At 39.3% G+C, this 20,017-nt stretch overlaps 1 protein-coding gene across 3 annotated transcripts; it reads left to right on the top strand.

Moving 5' to 3' along the window:
• The first annotated feature begins 3,583 nt into the window (after positions 1–3,583).
• Positions 3,584–17,728, top strand: C1D (C1D nuclear receptor corepressor). Of its 3 annotated transcripts, none has more exons than XM_059828580.1 (6): positions 3,592–3,616; positions 10,140–10,336; positions 12,288–12,434; positions 13,776–13,842; positions 14,304–14,359; positions 17,197–17,728. In XM_059828580.1, the coding sequence occupies exons 3-6, from the start codon at positions 12,288–12,290 to the stop codon at positions 17,371–17,373; spliced, it is 447 nt and encodes a 148-aa protein (XP_059684563.1). In that variant the 5' UTR covers positions 3,592–3,616; positions 10,140–10,336; the 3' UTR covers positions 17,374–17,728. The 3 variants fall into 3 exon arrangements, with proteins under 3 accessions (XP_059684565.1, XP_059684563.1, XP_059684564.1); XM_059828581.1 differs by lacking the exon at positions 3,592–3,616 and adding an exon at positions 9,592–9,664; XM_059828582.1 differs by lacking the exon at positions 10,140–10,336 and having other exon boundaries at positions 3,584–3,616.
• The last annotated feature ends 2,289 nt before the right edge of the window (positions 17,729–20,017 follow it).

Genomic DNA, 20,017 nt, shown 5'->3' with positions numbered 1-20,017 from the left:
CTTTTTAATGACTTTGGCCATAACTTGACTTTAAACATGCTAGACCAGGAACTGTCATGAAATGGTCTGCAGCTCAGGTTACCCAGCTGCAGACTAACTCGCTCTTGAAATAGTTTAAAATGTGATGTTGCACAAATTTAGACAAACACATTTTAAACCCAAGCTACAGACTGGCCAGAGGTAACGCAAAATTTCTCAGTTTAGTTTCAACACAGCGTAACTGTACTCTCACTGACTTAATCTCATTTAGGTCTGCACTGGTTTAGCATTTTCAGCATGGCTGCTGAATCTCTAGAGGTTTAAGACAGACTGACAGAGTAAAAGGGAATGTTCTCTGTGTCCGGATGTACTGGCTTTCTAGTAATTGCTAGAAAGGGCTTATGGTGGACACTGATAAAAAGTGTCGACTTAGAAAGGTTGAATTATTTAATGAAGTACCTCTGCTGCTCCCGTTAAGACTCACATTAAAAGGCCAAAAAGAGCGATTAGCGTCAGAAGAAGCTGGACTTGCAGACAAAGCGATACTATTGCTTTATTTTCTCCCTTAGGATGACTGTCAATGTCTGTTACAACCCCCTTTTGCTTTTGGTCTGATTTTAGCATCTGCATTTTTATTCTGCCAATGATTCATTAACCGTTTTGTTACAAGTAGCTTCTAACATCCTTATTTGTATTCACACCAGATTCACAGCAGAAGAATCTAGGCTTTTTTTTTTTTATTTATCTTGTCTTCTAAATGAGCACCTCCAAAAGCTGTTTTAGTGGCATTGTTTCTGGGAGTTGGAGTTGCCATAGCTGGTCTGTACGTCAGGCTGTGGTGCTTTGCATGACCCAGGCTGAGGTCAAGGCTACAGGACTTGGCCTCCATGTCTGCTCCGCAAAGAACATTGACTCCGCAGCAGTCAATACTATGTGGAATGAATGAGATAGATACATCATAATAAAGGAATAATTATATTAAAGAAGCCTGTCACTTTGACTACTTTGGAGAAAATATTCAGGATTGTTTTCTGTTGTTTTGGGAACGATAGAGAAAAATCAATAATCATTCATAGGCCTCTCAAATGAAATGGCTTCCATTAAGTACCGGATGGCAGTACAGCTTTTCTTGGATAGATTTTTGTATATATATCCATATATAAAATCATAATATATTTTCAGAGTGGCACTAGCATAAAACAATTGAATTATATGAGCTGTATCTCAATCAGATTTTGACTGGGATAAATGTAAATCCTTAACTCCTCACTCTCTGCTCTCAAAAACCAACCCAGCAACACAGCCACTTTAAGCAGAAAACTAATGCTTATATACCTAGTAATCCTCTGAGTGAACTGCCTCAAGAAACCCCAAGACCTATGGCACTCAGTATAGGAATTCCAGTTAATGGAACAAAAGTATAAATCCATAGTAGTTTGGAGCCAGTAGCAAATCTGTAACAGATGTAAACCACTAGAAGGAGACAGAGAGCCACACTGTGTGATCATGAAATACTCTGACTCCAACCTGTACTGCATTACTGCTATACGTGGTTACAATCTTCCGCAAACAGACTTGGCTGAATCTGAACATTGATCAGCATGTGTTGCATTTTCCTTTGATCTTGTAATTGAAACAAAATATTGGGTTTAGGAAATAAGAGTCTGGCAGAAACTTCCTACCTAACGTTTGGTAAATTAATTAGTCTATCAATCAACCTCCCTCTCTGTATTTCCCAACCTGTGGCATGTGAATACTGAGGTAAGAATGAACTAAACATATGTCAAGTGTTCTGAGGTCCTTGTAGACACTTGGCACACTGGAATTGCAAAGTATTATTTTATTTGGGAGTGCAGGTCTTGCTATTTCTCTGCTACCCTTCAGACTATTGCATTTCTGAATTTTTTTCAAAAAAATCTCTCCTGAATTCCTTTTTACCTGCTGTGCTCAATTCTGTAGTTGTACTAGTAAAAATTAACACGATAAAATAGTTAAGACTGTGTTTTTTGAAAATAAGAAATGGTTATGAAAATTCAGTGAAACATTGTATTATTACACTAAAATATTAGAAGACAGTAGGGATACCATTCCCTACCCCAGAGGTTCTACTATCCGTATGTGCATCCCACATACAGCTGAAAGGCTCTTAAGGAATCGCTGTGTTTGCTGCTTTCATAAATACTCTGTTACAAAAAAAATATTTGTATTGCTTTTGCAGCCATTTTTGGTTGAAACTGAAAACCTGAACCTCTAAATCTCCTGGAGGAAAAGGAGATGACAAGATGTAAACAAGCAACTACTCCATCTGAAGATCTTTAGATATGCTTCCAACCGGGAGTAGGGAGAAAGACTCTCATTTGCAGCCATACTGATTTAATTAGAATAGACACAGTATAGCACTTACTTAGATGTAAACCAACTTATTAAACGGAGGCTCACTTTTGCAATATTTTAAATTGCGTTGAAGGCACAGAGAAGTGCACTGAAGCTAGGTAAGACCCCAAACTTCTAGTCCTGTTCCCCCTACAAACACACCCTGCCACTTTCCCCAGCCTTGACCTCGTCCTTCTTCAGACTGAACCTGTTTTTCTTATTCTAGAAACCCTGATGCTGAGTAAGCCAGCTCAGCACATTCCCTTCAGGCAACCAGCCACGACTTAATCAGCCACATACACTCCTGCGTAACCTATAGTTGAGAACAGGCCCTCTTCAACCACACTGAAGGATGCCAGTGATCCGATCTTAATCTGCCTTGGAGGGGATAGGCTGCGGACTTTAGTTACAGTAAGCTTCAGATGAGATTGTGAACAGAAAGGAGGCAAAAGAGGTCACTGGCTAGCAATGCCAACACTTTTGATGTGGATACTGACTTCCATTTTACTATTTTTCAGAATGTATATCTGTAAAATGTGGATCTTGTCTTCGGGAGCCACAGAGGTGTTTGTACAATCTTCCAGTCAGTAAGCTCTCACAGTGGAGAAATAGTAATCCGCTGCATTTTGAACCCAGATTTATTTGCGGAAATCTTGAGGAGAAACACAGTGGAAATTACAACTAATAACGCTATTAGAAACCAACCCTCATTCGAGGACGAGGTGAAGATGTGCAACGTCAGTCAGGACCTGATGCCCTCCCCCTGGGATGCCTCCGTGCAAGCAAGGGCTGTCTGCCATTAAGGGACCCTCTCTCCAACCGGTTTGTGCCTCCCTTTTTCCAGGAAGCAACTGGAAGCGTGAGGGAACAGCCGGCTGTTTACCTCCTCCACCTAAAGGAGCTGGCTGCCGAAAAGCACGTTTTCTGCCCTAAAAGAGCGGCCCCCTTCTTTTTGCTACGGACGGAAGTCGCCGTCACCACCGTAACTGGCACGTCACCGGTACTCCGGCTACACGCGGTGAACACCCGCACCGCGGGCAGGGGCGTCCGAGCGTACGAGAAGCGGCTACCCGCCGGGACGCGGCAGGACCCTCTCCCCTTCCCCGGAACCGCCCCACGGCGGACACGCGTGCGGCGACAACCGCCCCTCCCGCCCGGCGGCCCTGGAACTGACGTCACAGCTGCGCGCCGGAGGAGGCTCCGCCCCCTCGTCGCTCTCCCCCGCCCCACACGCGGCGCGTGGGGCTAAGCCGCTTGCCCGGAGGTAAGAGCGGCTCCTCCCGCCTTCTCCCTTCTCCTCGCCCCGCGCGTGGGGCTGCGTAGGCATTCCCCCCCCCCCCTCCCCGAGATGGGCTCGCCCGCTTTGCCCCCCCCTTCCCCGGCGCTGGGTGGTACGGCTCGGGGTCTCGCGCAGCCGGCGAGCCGGGGCGGTGGGGGGCCGGGGCGGTCTGCCCGTGGGGTCGGGGTTGTTACCCACGCAGTCAGATGGCTTCGCGCGGTTTTAGGGGTTTTCAGAGGCGCTTGAAAAGAGGGAAGTGCGTTGTGGGGAGTCAGGGCCTCTGATGGCTGTTGGCCCCTGGGTTTTCAGGGGGTGGAGAGGCAGAGGTGAGGTTGGCGAGGAAGGCCGGTGTCAGGCCGCGGCCCTGTGCTGTACGCAGCAGTCCTGCCTGGGCCTTCCAGGGTACCTCCAGCGCCTGTAGGAAATCCTCTGAGCGAGTGCCTCCGGGAAGTCGGGTCAGATGCTAAAAACTCCATTTTACCATGTCTCTAAAGGATCGGTAAGGTGTTTCATCTTACAGAGAGGTGTTAGAACAGCGGGGTTTGGTTCTAAACCACCGGGAAAGCCTCGGTTTGCAGGCGTGCCTGCTTCACCTGGTGTGCCTGCGACCGAGGAACCTGTGTGTGGCCTGAGAGCTAAGCTAGGCTTCCAGGGGAGCTGTAAGTCAAGGTTAAAACAGTCCAAGGTGCTCTGTTGTCACTGTCCCAAATGCGTGGATGCTCCTCCGTAACTTCCCAGAACTGAGGGGCAAGTTGTGTGCGGTACCGATTCTATTGGTGAGCATAAACACGGTTTAATGCGTGACTTGTTTAGTTACCCATGAGGAAGAGAATAGGGACTACAGGCTTTTCAGCTGGCGCCATGCCTTGTGGATGGCTGTGCCTAGGAAGGTTGTACTCTAGGCAGTGAACAGTTATGTTCCTATTAAAAGTCAGTAAAATAGTGTTGCAACTCGAGGAGCCTTGAGAACTGGGTAATTGTTGTAAGAAGAGTGTGATTTTCAAAGCAAAGATACAGTTTGCACGTACAGGTCATGGTTAAAATAGTTCAGCAGCACGCTTTTCCCTTAACAGAAAGGCAGGTGATACTTAAAATTACTAAGCTCAAGTGCTTTATTACAAAGTAGACCTCATTACGTGTCTCATATTGCTGCAAAGGTGAAGATGTCCCCTTCCTTACGCTTTGTCACAGCTTTCTGACTGCAAGATTAGTTGCTGCTAGCAACTTACAAGGGACTTTGACTTGCAAATTAAACTTTAGATTATGCTAACTAAAAGGCCTCATTTTTGAGACAAACAAAAATGGAAAGACTTGATTGTAAAGTAAATGAAAATTGAAAGGTGTCTGGCACATTTCTTGGTTTTAAAAATATAAAATAACACTTCAACCGAAAATACTTGGGTATTGCTTATCCTGTGGCAGTATGACCCTTGCTAAAGAAATCAGAAAGCACTTAAGGCTATAATCCAGAATGTGAGAAACTTGAAGGTGCTTGTTAGAATTCTTAGTCTTCCTATCAGAAATGGGGTGCAGAAATCACACAGACCTTTCTGATAAGCACATTTCTCTTTGAAGATTTTTAGAACCAGTTCTTCATCTTTACACAGTTGGTCTGCTTTTCGTATGAACTGCCAGCTTTTAGTAAAGATTGTTTGCTTGTTTTTAATGGCAGCAGTAGAAAATTCTAGGATGTATATGGAATGGAATGGTGAATGGAGAAAAACATCAATTCCTTTAAATAAATAAACAGTGCACTGGAATGGTACTGGTCACCACAGCTCCAGGTACATGTTGCAGAACCAGAGCTGGAAAAGGCAGCACAGAAAGAAGAGACAAAGGTGACTGATCGAGGGGTAACAATGAGAGTCAAGCTTGACATTGTTAACTTTAGAGATGATGCCAAGGGGATGTCATAACAGACTATGAAAGCTTTGAGGTTACCGACTTTATTACCTTTGTCTGAGCTCTCTTTGTTCACTATAACTATGTGCTTCTCTCCATTCTTCATGCAGGCTTGCTATGAGGCATTCTGCTGGCAGTGTTCCCCATGCATGCTGTTCTGTATGAGCTCCATTTTTCTGTGCTGGGAAATTGCTCAGGTTCCTTTTTCCCGTCTTTCTCTGTTCTCCTGGTTCTTTGTTCTCCCTTCCATGTCAGGCTGTGGTTACTGCCATGCCCTTGCATCTCTGTTCTCCATCCTACAATGTTTGATTTCATCTATTTCAATCCTTCTGAAAACTGAATGTCCCCAAATGAGTTTCCCCTATTACTCGCTCACTTCTGTGATTTTGTGCATTCCCTTTCTTTGCTCATAGTAGTTGGTCTCCTTTTTGTCAGGTTATCAGCTGTTAAATTCTGTTTAGGGGATAGGTAGAAAAGAGTTTCCCTGTTTTACTCCGGCATCAATAAGATTGATGCTTAGAACACAACATCCCACAGTTACTGCATTATGTTCAACCAAAAAATGGATAAATATGCCTGTAATAGTTGAACAGAGTCTTGTTAGCACAGTCAAATAATGACCAGCCAAAAATAGATTGGGGGTCGCTGTTCTAAACAGTAGAGAAAGGTACTGCATGAAGTGCAAATACAGGAAATGGAATTCTGGTAAAAGGAAGTACTTTTTCACACATTGTGGAACTAGTGGCTAAAGGAAACAAAGGAGGTCAGCAGTTTAAAAGGATTAAAAAACTCCTTGATATTAATGGTGCTGATACCAGTGGAGAGTGGCAGCAAATTTTAGAAGAGGTAGTAAACTCCATGGTTTAGAGCGTACAGGAGCTATAGACTGGAGGCAGGTTATTTCCCGTTCACTGCAAATTCAGTAGGAGGAAGTATTCAGTATTGAGTGCTGTCACGAACAAAAACCCACTGGAATACAGACATACTGAGTTTCATCCACTCTGACGATGTGCAAACTTTTATGCAAGGAGACAGTATTTTGCTGTACAAGAAGTTCTTGCTAGGTTCAGTGCAACCAAAAATACATGTTTTAAAGACCAGTTTAGATGTAAAAATTGTAACATTACTTTAAAGCCCCAGTCTTGAACTGAGCTGTGGTAGCATAGTCTGAGTGTGAGAGCTTTTATGAAAATGTCTCACTAAGAAGTGTTCTGGACATACCTAAAGAAAGCTGGTTTTATCATCGTACTGACTGAAGGGTGTACTGACAGGTTGGAGCCAAACAAGAGCCAGGATATATTGGATTTGTTCAGAAGAGGAAACGACTATGTAATGAAAGATGTGGAATCTAGGACAGCTGATTAAAGAGAATAAAAAAAATATGAATCATGCAGATCGAGTTGAAGGTTTACATCAAAGTTGGTTTGTGAGGATATAGATGGGGCTGCAGTGAATATGGGTTGTTTAAGCCAAGCTGAGATACCTGTTTTCTCATGTGATATTCCCCATGGGCTGAAGTGTAAGTGAGCCTCAAAAATACTATTCCCTCCCTTTAAATATTAATCTTCTTTTAAGACAGATCAGAATAAACTTTGCAAATCCTCTGAGGCTGAAGAGAGTTTATCTCAGTGGCATCAGCAAGAACCTGGTGGCTGTGAAATGTTTAGTAGGGTTCTTCTGTGCACGCTGGGATGCTGACTGGAGCCTAGCTTTGAAGGCAGCGTTAAAAATGATTGCTTGGCTGTTGCCCATTTGTAATATAGCGCAAAGAGTGCATTGGATAACTACCATGGCTTGAGTTGGGATATTTTTAAGGGGATCAAGATAAGCCCATTGGTGCATACTTGGTATTTCATGGTAGGCATAATTACTTTTGCAAGGGAAATCTTTCTTGTAAACAAGATTGTGAGTTAGCATTGCAAGAGCGCTCTGACTAATTGTACTAGATGTGCTCTCCAGCTGCCCCAATCTGGCTTGAAAGGCATTAGTAGCAAAACATATCTATGGACACAGTGATGACTAGGGGGCAACTAATTATTTATTATGCAGCAACAATGCTGAGGAATCTCTGTCACAGATTAGAGCCTGTCGTACTTAGAGCTTTGCAAACATGGAATAAAGCGGATTTCTCTGCCCAAAAGAGGTTTGTGATCAAAGAACTTAGTCATGATCTCTGGTAGCTTTAAATTTGAGATGCTTGTTCCTTGTTGCTCTGTTATCCTGTAGCTCCAGCAGTGAACTACAGTGTTAAAACAGAAGGGACATCTCTGCTGTGCTTGCACATCAGCTACATTCACTGCAGGTTGTGAGTCGAACTCAGGAGAGGGAGGACAGTGTCAGTTTTTAGGAGCTGGCAGAGATGGTTTGTCATCTTGATGTTGCTAATGCATTTGTTTTGAATTTGAGAGCGTTTTTATACGCCCTGGCCAAAAAGTTTTGGGGACACTGAGCATTTTTTAGTTCTGTCTTTTGGGGTTTCCTACTGCCACGTTGATATATGCATGTAGCCTCTGTTACTTTCACCGTGCATCTTCAGCAAAATCTCTTATAGAGGTGCCTAGGGCCTAATTAGAGTTTATATCTTTCAGTACGACAGATACAGTTTTGCTGTGGGGGTGGGCAGGAGGGGAGGTTTGGTTTTGCTTTTTAAGCCAGCTGGCAATTACTTTGTCAGGCTAGTGTTAAAACACCAGATATATTAAAAGAGTATTCATAAAAGCCACCTGCAAATTCTCTGCAGTTTCCCTTTTTCCTTTTCTTACCTTTGTATGCCAGTCACAGGTGTGCTTTTCTTGAAAGGAGTCTGTGGAGTTCTTCTCTTCATTCTCCTGAAAGATAAATGTGAAGATGGATGATTTTGCTAGTTGTATTGTGCACAATCATCTGTATTTTGGTTTTTTTTTTATTTAAACTTCCTTAATGCAGCATTTAACTCAGTTGTATCTTAGATCAATAGTCACATTAGCACTAAGGCAAGCTACTTCTGATTGTCATTGGTTTAGTCTTTTTTATACAGAAGATGATGTATTTTCTTTTACTTTTTCCTTTCCGTATTTGTGTCTTTTCTGTGGTTCATAATGTCTGATATTTCCCTCCCTTCCCTTTTTTCAGGTTGAGTGTATTACTTGATCTGATTTATATTATGTTGACAGTAGAGAAAACAAGGTGTTCCTTGTTTTCTAAGCAGAAGTTTACATAAGTGTAGTCATGTTTCTGAATAAATGATAATTTATTCAGAATTTTTCAGAAATTTTAGAATATTCAGAAATTTTCCACCTGTGGAAACTCCTAAGACAATTTTTGATCAGACTTAAATGCAATGAATAAGTTTTCCCATGAAAATGGTTTACTTTTGTGATCTGAAGTCCTTTTCTTCCTCAGGTATATTTTTCTTTTATGCTCTTTCCCCAAAAACTACACTGCAGTTTTTGAGCTCAGGGTTAAAAAGGGAAAGTTGTTTCTGGTAGATTGATATTATGAAGTCATACCACATTTTTCATCATTATTTGTTTGCTTCAGTGTCCTTAATCAAAGTAGGCCTTTTCTCTTCTATTTTATGTTTATGGGTTGTGAACTTCTGAAAATTAAAGATCTTACAAAATATTATCATTATGCACACAACCACAGATTATGTGTTCTGCATCGTAAGTGTTATTACTTGATAATGAAAATGCTGTCTTATCCTTATTTCTCTTAGACTTCCCCATTATTCACATGCTTATCCAGCAAGTATTTTCATAACTTCTCTTATCTGAATATTTGTACTGTTCTTAATTTTTTTAAGTGGAATCTCTGTGCCAAATAAAAGTTGGTTGAAAGTCAGCAAATCCAACAGAGAGAACCTGTATAGTAAACATCGTCTTCAGGAACTGAATTAAATTTCTGCTTGTTCAAAATATATAGAGAAACACATGTGAAACTTTGAGGAAAATTTTGTTTGTGGTTTAATAACTGAAACATAACTATTGAGGGCAGTATAGCCTTTAGGTATGTTTAGAGAATCACTGATGTGGTCTTAGTTCCTCCCATCCTTGGCTTTGTCATTCTGCAGGTGTGACTGTGCAGTCTGTATGTTGATTTTGGCAGAAACAATTTTGTGGAGTTTCCGGTGTTCACGTTTTCTAACGTAGTGTAAGTTTGCTCTTGTTTATTTAATGTTATCAAAACTATTTTAGGCTATTGACTGCTGCCTTGCTGTTGGCATGTGCCAACACTGTAACATATCCTGCTTAGAGATTAGTAATGCTGAAACAACAGTCTAATGAAAAGAGAGAGGTCCCTACGCAGCGGGAGTAGGAACTTGCTAGTTCCTGTTGAAATGAACAGAAAACACAAGTTCAACAAATTCTTCCCCCTCCCTGGGCAGAAGGAGCAGACTTATCAATGAAGGGCACTGTACATGGGCTAATGTGCAGCCTTATTCCATTGAAGGCTGATGCATTTTTTCCCCTTTCCTTGCTAATTGACAGTGTCAAGTAAACACTTCGTGATGCGAGGGCAAACTTAATTCTTTCTGGTTCATGTGACAGCAATTGTAGAAAAATACATTTTGTCCTGTATCTGTTATCTTTCTATCTTCCTATTCTTTCTCTGTCTCATTCTTTAGGTCTAGCTTGGGATATCGGAAAGAATATCATATATGCTCTAGTAACTGTTTATCCTTGCAACTGCTGTAAAATAGTTCGAGTTAGTTTTGATTGGTAACACGTTCCTGCTACAGGAGTTTGTTGGTGGGCGTTTTTTTCCTGCATTTGCTGGTGCTGGATGCCCTGATAAAGAGAGAGAGAAAGTTGGACTTTATTGGTATGTTCATGCATGTCCATCAAATTAAGACCATAGTAGATTAAGTATTGTAGTGATGGTAAACTCTGTAGATGATTGTTGGATTGGATTACACCTCCCTCCCTGTATGTATGACTGTGTACTGACAGATGCCTTCTAACCAGGCTTAACTGTATTAACAGCTGGGAAAAATCTCGTTTTTTCTGTAGCTTTGAGTACTTTTTGTGCTGTATTATATGACTAAAAGTTAATAACTTTCAGTATTAAAAAAACTAACAGTGTTTCTGGACTCTTTTAATCAACTTAACAAGGGTGATTATAATGCAAGTGGCCAGGACGGAATGGAACACAAACCATACAATCATAAATGGCAGAAATAATTGTATTGCCTTTCTGTGGGCGGTGTTCTTGTAGGTCCAGCTCAGCTTTCTTGCTTAGATCTGCTGCAGCTGACTGAAACAGTATTTAATGTGTGAGTTACATGCTGGGGTAGGAGGGGGACCTTCAACATGTCATGGTTAGCATTGTGATTTCGTACTCAATTTGAAAAACAGCTCTGACCAGGATGAAAAGTCATGCAGCAGAGTAGGATTGTAATTCCAAACTATGCAAACAACAGCAGTGAAACTGGGCTTGTTAACTGGCTGATCGCATTTCTGGAATCACGCTGGTGCGGTTAAAACTGGAGTTGCAGACAAGCTGGAGTAGCTCCACACTGTTTTTCCTCCCAATCTTCCTCCTGTTTGACCTCCAGGAGACAACATAAATAAAAAAACCCCTCTCTCACACATACCATGCTCTTGCCAGGAAAAGATCAAATCTTTATCTAAAACAAACTCCAGTGATGTGACAGCTGTTTGCAGTTTCCTTGCTGTTTGCACTGGCTGTGTGGCTTGGTGTTCATAGATCAAATTTTCAAAGTGCAGTTTCTCCAATTTACGTTCCCGCCCTCTGTACTCAGCGGCTGGGTAGTGGGATTATCATGCTGATCCTAAGTAGGAAGGACTGCAGTGATCCAGGTGCTCCCACTGTTCTTGATGCAGCTCACCAAATGGGCAGGAAAATTACATATTTCTTCCTTTCTTTCCTTACAATGTTCAAAAATTGTTGCTCAATCAGTAGAAGTTGTAGAAAGTAGCATAACTTTAAGTAACATTAAATCCCCAAGAGAATATGTGATTCATGATTTGAGAGGAATTAAAGAAACTGATTGTAAGCTAGCAGCCAGATGGCTTGGCAGCAGTCATGCCATGTTACCATGAATGCTGGGATCAAAAAAAGACTGCTTTGGGATTTTTCACATCTTTGCTTATCTCACAGTTGCTGTGCATAGATGCATCTACAAGATTTCCAGAGTATTCCGAAATCCCCAAATCAACTCAGCTTTGTTAGAGTTATATTGCAGATTATAATATCCCATAGAGAATTCAGAAAACTGGATACAGGGTTCACAAGAAGAATTTCTTGGAGCAAGTCCTAAATTTAGCATTGGAAGACGTAACTGACCCTGACATAACTGGTGCTGCATAACCACTTTAAAGCTGAAGTAATGTCTGCTCCTAAGACAAGCTGAATCCATATCCCTGGGTTTTTTTAGTGTCCTGCCTGTTGCCTGGTGTAGCTCTTTATATACTGTGATTTATAGAGCACTTCTTTTAAACAAGCAAATAATTTCTTTCTATCACAGACCATAAAAGCTAAATGCTGGTTTGGGACTGTTACTAGAATAGGTACTACAGTCATGTCATTTGTAATGCTCCTTCAAGCCATTTTGCACAGCAGTTAGGAGATATCACTGAAATTACAGGACCTTTAACTGTGTCACTATTGACATTACCTGCTAGAACTCTTCAGAAGTAGGCATTTCTTATAATGTTTAATGAATGAGTGCTAATGCTTTGTGTTGTATAACAGTCTTTTGACTCTGTAGGGACCTAATGAAAAGATTATTAGTTTTGTTTCCTCTTTCCAGATGGAAATGTCAGAAGATGATATTAATACAGAAGAATACCCCACTGAAATTCATGATTATCTTGCAGCATTTGAAAAATCTCTTGGTTCTGTAGATGAGATGCTGAAGACAATGATGTCAGTTTCCAGGAGTGAGCTTCTCCAAAAGGTAAATAATCTTCCTTTTGACAACCTTTTTGTTATTAATACAAGAATACCTGGGAACCTGAACTGAAATAAAAGGGTCTGTTAGGCTAGCCACTGCACAGACCAATAATAAATATGACACTTCCTACCCTTGAAACGTAATATTTGAAATTCTTACATTTCTAAGATATCCAGACAGTCTTACAAACTAAGCAATGAAATATATGCGCTTCCAAGCTGAAAAGTGATGATCCTGCCAGTGAGTAATTTAGGTAGAGGACATTCTAGCTTATTCCTGACCTTCCTTACAGTGTGTGCTGAGTGCTCTTTCATAATGGAGAGGCCATTCACATTTTTGTCTGAGACCTTTTCACAACAAACTTAATGGAACTTGGTATACCCAGAAGGACGTAAAGGTGAATTGACAGCAGTGAGAATTGATCCTAGAAGTCTAGACTTGCAGAACCTCATGCATGAAAAACTGAGCTGTCTCCTCTAGCTAAGTTACAAGCACAAGTTGGTAAGATGTGGGGGTGTTTTTTCAGGGCATAAAGACAGGGCAAGGTACTGCCTGAAGACTTCATACAAGCCTCTCTATCTTTTAGCATTTAAAGCCTAACATGTAATTTCTTTCTTTAGGGCAAGAAAAGGCAGCACATGAGGAAACTTCTTTATCCTCTGAGGATTTCTAACACAAATAAATTATGAAGAAAACAGTCTTGACAACACCGATCTTTTGACAGTATCCATGTTAGAACTAGCGAGCTGTACAATGATGTTATCAGAGTTTCTGGAAATCCTATAGGACTAAAATAATAAATTGACTTTGACAGTTGAGGGAAAAAAAACCCCTCATTACTTTTATTCTTCCTTTGCTTTACAGCCCTAAGTATTTCTGTGTTGAACACACAGTCTACCCTGCGTAGTGTTAATGTTCATTGATTGTCTGTAGCACATTATATTCACATTTGTGCTTCTGCAATCTTAAGACTTTTTTTTTCTTCCATTGATAGCAACAACTATTTTGAATTAAGTTTCTGTGGAAAAATTGGGACTTATTTCTGACTATGGCAACAGTAGTCTAAGAGCTACGTGTCGAGATTTTTGTGCTTTTGGCCATATGGGACTGTGGAATGTCAGACTGGGAAAATGGCATTAATGCTTGCAGAGGAGAGAATGGTTCTGCGCTGGCACGGAAATAGGCATAGACATGGTCTCAGTGAACTTCTGGTGCAAAAATGTGCTCATTCAGTGTGTGTTTTTTTATGAACACATTCACAATTATAAAATGTGCGTATTACTAAAATCTGTGCACATCTTCTTGCTTAAAAATGTGCAAATGCGGTGTTCTTTTTCATTCTAGTTAGAGCCTCTTGAGCAAGCAAAGCTGGATTTGGTTTCGGTATACACATTAAATTCAATGTTCTGGGGTAAGTATGTGGTAGGAGGAAAAAGTAGTATTTATGATTGCCATTTGAACACCTTCTAGACAGCTGCAAACATGAAATAATCATATTTCATAGCCAAATAATTAGAAACTTCTAATTACCCCAAGGACACAAATTACTGCTGTTGTAGCGTAAATGATGTTGAAACTCCAAATCAAAAATTGATAATTGCAAAAGCTGGCTTTGTACATGCATGAGGATGTTTCTTTCTTTTTTTTTCTTGGCAAACTCTCCTGTCCTTCTAAGGACAGAAAGTTTAACCTGTTAAATTTTTTTAACTGCAATATTTGATGATAATGGTTTGTCAGATACTTAACAATACAGTTAACTGCAATTCTTAGTAATGGTTTTATGTGGAAACTAGAGTTTTCCTATGTCACTGATTGATTGGGTCCTCAGTCATCACAGCTTTCCATTTCAAAAAAAATGTTTTTTTCTTGTAGTATACTTGGCTACTCAGGGAATCAATCCAAAGGAACATCCAGTGAAACAAGAACTGGTAAGATTCTTACACTGCATGCACTGCAGTATTTTACTTGCTCAGGACAGTTAACTCGTATAGAATTAAAAAAAATGTTTGTATCTACGTTTAAAACTGGTATGTTGCCATAATAGCACGCATATGCTACGTGGTGTTATATAACCGTTCATATCCCCTGCTGGGCTCTCTAAATTAAGAGTCATATTTTTAGTTCCAAACAGTACTGTTTAAAGCAATTTGTAGAGCCTGCTGAAATTAGAAAAGAACGAGAAGATGAATGGTGTCATCTTTTCTTTTCTCCACCTTTGTTTGAGAATTGGATTCTGAACAGAGCAGCTTTTCACTTGTATCTGTTAAATGGAAAAATGTTACATGTCTGATAATAATTTATAACTTCCAGTATGGCATTTTTTTCTTATAAATACTTGGAATCATGTTAATCTCTGAGGCTGCCTTTTCTTACTTTTGTGTGACTCTAAAAGTATAGTGTGGTTGATTTACTAGTGAAGACGGGAAGAGCCCCCCTCCCCCTTCCAAGTCCTCCATTAATTCATTTGCTCAGCAGTAAAGAATCCAGTTCAGCAACAAAGCTAAAAGCTTTTTTGGCACCAGTTGTATGTGTATTGTCCAGTAATTCTGCATTAGTGACATATTTACAACCTATAATAAATCTTTTAGGTTTGTCTTTATATTCCATTTAGATGCATGACTACAGTATAGAAGGCTGGCTATCTTGAAAATTCTGCTGACTTAAAAAAATCAAATCATTTAGCCTGAAGAAAAAATAGGAATCAAAACTTAGAGCTACCCAATTTAATTCCTGTATAAATGAAAATATTAAATCTGGGCAATCGTAAAATACTTAGCTTAAATGTAATCCTTACATAACCAGCAGAACAGAAGATAGGACTGAAAAATGTTGAAAGCTAGCCTGAATAACAAGAATACTTCTATTTTTAATTTTGTGAGGTTTTCAGTAGTCTAGACTGTACCATATTCAAAAATGGATCAGTTAATATTTCATGAGCTTTCAGTCAGTTTCTTGTTCCTCCTATATTATATAGTTTTTGAATATTGTGTTAATTTAGCAATACTAAAAAATAAATTTTATCTCTTCTGCTGTGGATATTTTATGCTGGTATTTTATTTCACAATTGCCAGTCATTTTAACTCTGAAGAATGAGTGAATTATCATAGGCTAGATTCTTATCCAGTTTTCTTTTCCTTTTACAAGTATCAAGGTGAATGAATACACATTCCTTCCTTCCAAGAGCATTGTGATGTTCTTATTCATGTGGAAAGGGAATAAAAAAAGACTTTGTCACAGCTGTTTTGTTTTTAGAATTGCTCTCCTTGTGTACATACAGGGAATACAGGGAGATTCAAACTGTATTAATAAAACTCACATTCAAGCTATCAGAGTTAATTTCTTTTGTCACATTGACATTTGTCAGCTCCTTTTTCCCATGTTGATACATGTAGGTTTGCCATCTGTTCTCATTAGCCATCTCAGTCACCAAAGAAATATTACAGTCTATCATGATTTCAGACCCTGTAAAGCTCTCCTCATTAAAGCTATGTTTTTGATATGGAAAAAGTGGCCAACTTTTTGACAGATCAGTTGCTTATTATGGTCACTGAAGAATTGAAAATCAGTTCTGTAGTGTAGGTCTTGTAACTTTTTGTTCCAGATTCAGAAAGCTGTCAATGGCTGTGTGAGAAATGTGTGGGTTACATAATATCAACATTTATTTAGTTAGCAGTATCCATAAATGTTCTGTTAATCCACATTTATCATTTGGGTATCAGTTGGAGCACTATAAATATATGTGTCTATATATGTTACTGTTGTTTGTTGTTTGTATTACAGTAACACCTAAAGGTCCTAGAGTTGAAGGCCATATTAGGCTAAATATGTAGATGTGAAATCTATCAACTAAACTTTCATGTACTTTACAGAATTACTGTAAGTGTTGTCTTTAGTCAGTGAAGAGAAGCAGGCACTTAACAGAGGGTGATTCCCATCTTAGAGGGGTTTAGTTATTTTCTTTATTGATTGCAGAAGTAGATGAGGATGAGTAGGCACATAAATGAGATTGTTAAGCTGGGAGGGTATACTTAGGTGGGGCTGAATCCAAGCCATGTTTTGTTCCAGAAAAGCTCTTGACACCAAATGACTATGGTAGGCTAAGATGGCAAGAAAGTATCCCCTTGCTTTATGGAATGGCGGTGGAAACAGGCTTTTTTGTTATTTATGGTCATAAAAGGAGCCTCTGGTACAGCTGGAAATTCACCAGGCTGCCTTAAATAGATTCACTGATAAGCCCCCTTGACCATTTCAGGATCTTAACCACAAGACTTCTGTGTAGTTTAATGCTTGTAACGTCATTTTGTGTAAGATGCTTTTCGGCTTTGCTTGGATATGCTGACTTTTTTTTTTTGTAGACAGTAGTCAGACAGTATAATTCATCTATAAATATGTCAAATATCTAAATATGATTTTGCCATCTTTATGTAGGCCAAACTCCAAATTGAGTTCAGTATTTTGTTTTCTAACTTTGCTTGCAAGAACAGTTCTCATCTCACTGTAAATCAGATCTCTGTAGGACTTCATGTTCCTATGACAGTGGAAGTCATGCAAATATTAGTATGGTAGGTACCTGTGATGGAAAATATTCTAAAGGAGAAGGCTCAAGTTTGCAAAGAGCCTGGTATATATATTTAAATGATGCTGTTTTTCTAGGTATTGTAGTTATAGAAATGTACAGTGTGGAGAGCTTGTACTCATTGATTTTATTTTAGCAGCAATCTTGGGAGAATGGTGTGAAATATATTTTTCTTTTTTTTTTAACTAGGAGAGAATAAGAACATACATGAACAAGGTCAAAGAAATAGCAGACAAGAAAAAGGCATCCAAACTTGATAAAGGAGCTGCTTCTAGATTTGTAAGAAATGCACTCTGGGAACCAAACGCTGAAAATGAACATACCTCCAAAACTCCTGCTAAAGGAAAAAAGAGAAAGATGGACTAAATTTTTGTTTCCCCTTATATAAATCTGAGACACCTAGAACCTATTTCAAAATTTGTTTTGCATACTGTATGCATCTTGCAGAGGTGCTGTATAGCAACATCTTGATTAAGTTATGCTTAAGAATTTTACAGGATTGTATTTTTTCCAGAACACTTGTCACTGATGTAATCACATTATATGTGTATCTGAAAGTGCCATTTGATGCGAGAGAAGTAACATTTCGTTATTGAAGTAATAATGACCTGACATAGGCTTGCTGGTAATACATACTAGTGATGTTTTGCTCATAATGCCTAAGAATTCTTTTTTTTTTTTTTTAACTGCTGAATGATTGACACTTTTTTATATGTACTTAATCTCCTGAATATTAAAAAGTCTCAAAAAATGTTATCCAGTCTGTGGTCTTTATGCAAGAGCCATGTTTACTTTCTCATTACATCATTGTGTGAAATGCTGTATTTATAGAGTTTTGTAAGGTTTATTCACTGTGTTAAACTGTTTCCTTTTCAGCTTCTGAACTTGAACGTATGCCATATTCCCTTACTTCTGTTGCCTCTGACAAAATCGAGCTTTAAGGGCCACAAGCAAACAGCCTGGATTCCACTCTAAGCCACTGTGTCTAGTCAATGGAAAAAATAGATATCCCCAAAGGGCAATTTGTAGGGCCTGAAAAAAGGAGCAGGCTGGGGACAGCTATTAGGAAACAGCACATGCAGGGACTTGATTGAAATTTTGGCTGCAGTGCTCATCCCTTACTGCTGACACTGTGAGAGAAAGAAATGTGCTCTGAGGTGGTAGGAGTGTGGTCATCCATTGCGATTTCTCAAATCTTCATCAGGAAAAGCATTCTCTGGTGCGGTAAAAACTACTGCTCTGTATTGCAAATACTCTATTTGTTTTCTTAAAAATGTGAAGCTTAGTCCTTTAGGAAAGGTGGCATGTCAGTTTCTTCAGAAGAACCTCACCAGTTCATTTTTCAATATACTGCAAAGCAAAACTCAATCAGCCCAAAAGCTATTAACAATTAGCAGTAACCTAACTACTTATGAAGGAAAAATAGGTAACTCCAGTTCACCGAAATGCAGTTTGGGCAGCAGTCTACAAAACTGGTTGGGAAATACTGTTACTGTGGAAGACTAAATGATAAGAACAAATATCCAGTATACTTACAGTACTGCAAGCTGGATGATGTACAGCGGATGATTACTGTCCTTAGAGAATTGTACTGCATCACGCAATGCAGAATATAGACTAAATTGATTTAGGTGCTAAAATGAAAGTTCTCTTGTCATTGACTATCTAAAAATATTTATTTGAAAGTAAAAGTTTAATACATTGACAAGTTGTTTAAACTCAAATAATTGTTGCATATCTCTACAAACTTTTTCAGTGACTGGTATGAATTTACACATTTTTGTTTATGATAAACTCTTTGAATAAATAGCAATTCCTTCAATCCAACTAACAAGAGAACTTGCTTGTATATATGTTCATGTAGGTACCTAACTTTGCTGCCTCAAATGTACAGGACTGCTCACGTGAGTATGCATGTTAAAGGCCCATAAACATTTGCCAGCTGAAAGCTAAAATAAGAATGGTTAATGTCATGGTTATGCCAAACAAAAGATCTGTTGGACTCGGGAGTCTTTTTTTTTGTGCGATCAAGGTTAAAAATACAAAAGACCCAAAGTGTGTTCTTAACCAAAGACAGCAATACTTATGTAAAGTAGTTCTTCTCTTGGCGTGCTCAGTAGGTTTGGACAGAGTTTATGTGGAAGTCTGTGTGTGCAAATGATAGCTGTAGACTATTATGAACAGACTTCTGGACTTCCTGTGGATGTAGAGGTCTGCATGTGCCAAAGTATAAAGTTCAAAATATTAATCTCAAAAACATCAGTTTAAAAAAAGGAAAAGAGGCCAAGTGTCCTATGAGCTAATTAGGAAGATAATAGGATAGAAGTGGTCTGAAGTGGCACAAGCCAGAAGCGCTTTAATGTAGAGATTTTCTGGGAGATAACATCTTATACTTTAAGAGACATTGTCTTGAGGAAATGAGTAGCTCAGCTTGTATTTACGCACAATGCTGTTAATTAAAAGGGAATTGAAGGACCTTTCCATTACATGATTTTCCTCTTAAGCTTCAATTATAGCTTTTGTTTTAAAAGGGCAATTTCTGAAAAGGATCATAATTCATTGTCCAGTAAAGTACACAGGTTTCATTGGTAAATGTTTAAACGAATAATGCAAGGCTATTAGCTAAGACTTACTGATGTAGAAGTCCATCTGGTATAAGTAATGATATACAGGTATTTGGCATTTGTGATAGAGCAGTTTAAATAGATGTAACAAATGCAACTTTGTAAATTTTTTTTTTTAAAGGCTTGTATCATTCAGTATGGCTGTTCACAGCCTGGATTTGTAGTTTTTCTTTACTAACACAAAGAAAACAACCCAGACAAATGCCCCACAAACTAAGAAGCGTTAGCCATGTGCTTGTTATTCACTAACAGCTCTATTAGAAAGAGGCTTGAAATATAAGATCATGAATGCTAAGTGGTTTTTATATCACTGAAGAGTTCTTGGAACATCTAGACTTCAGGATAGGTATTTAACTTTACTGAGGTCTCAAATATGAAGTGACTTA

The sequence above is a fragment of the Gavia stellata genome, chromosome 23 (assembly GCF_030936135.1).
Source record: "Gavia stellata isolate bGavSte3 chromosome 23, bGavSte3.hap2, whole genome shotgun sequence".
Classification (NCBI taxonomy): domain Eukaryota; kingdom Metazoa; phylum Chordata; class Aves; order Gaviiformes; family Gaviidae; genus Gavia; species Gavia stellata.
This window is presented reverse-complemented; position numbering and strand designations above follow the sequence as displayed.

What these genes read in the sequence shown, in the direction of transcription:
- C1D (XM_059828582.1), top strand. Translation starts at nt 12,288, where the DNA reads ATGGAAATGTCAGAAGATGATATTAATACAGAAGAATACCCCACTGAA. An exon ending in GGAGTGAGCTTCTCCAAAAG is followed by an intron (nt 12,435 to 13,775) that starts GTAAATAATCTT and finishes TTTTCATTCTAG; the next exon opens with TTAGAGCCTCTTGAGCAAGC. An exon ending in ATTAAATTCAATGTTCTGGG is followed by an intron (nt 13,843 to 14,303) that starts GTAAGTATGTGG and finishes TTTTTCTTGTAG; the next exon opens with TATACTTGGCTACTCAGGGA.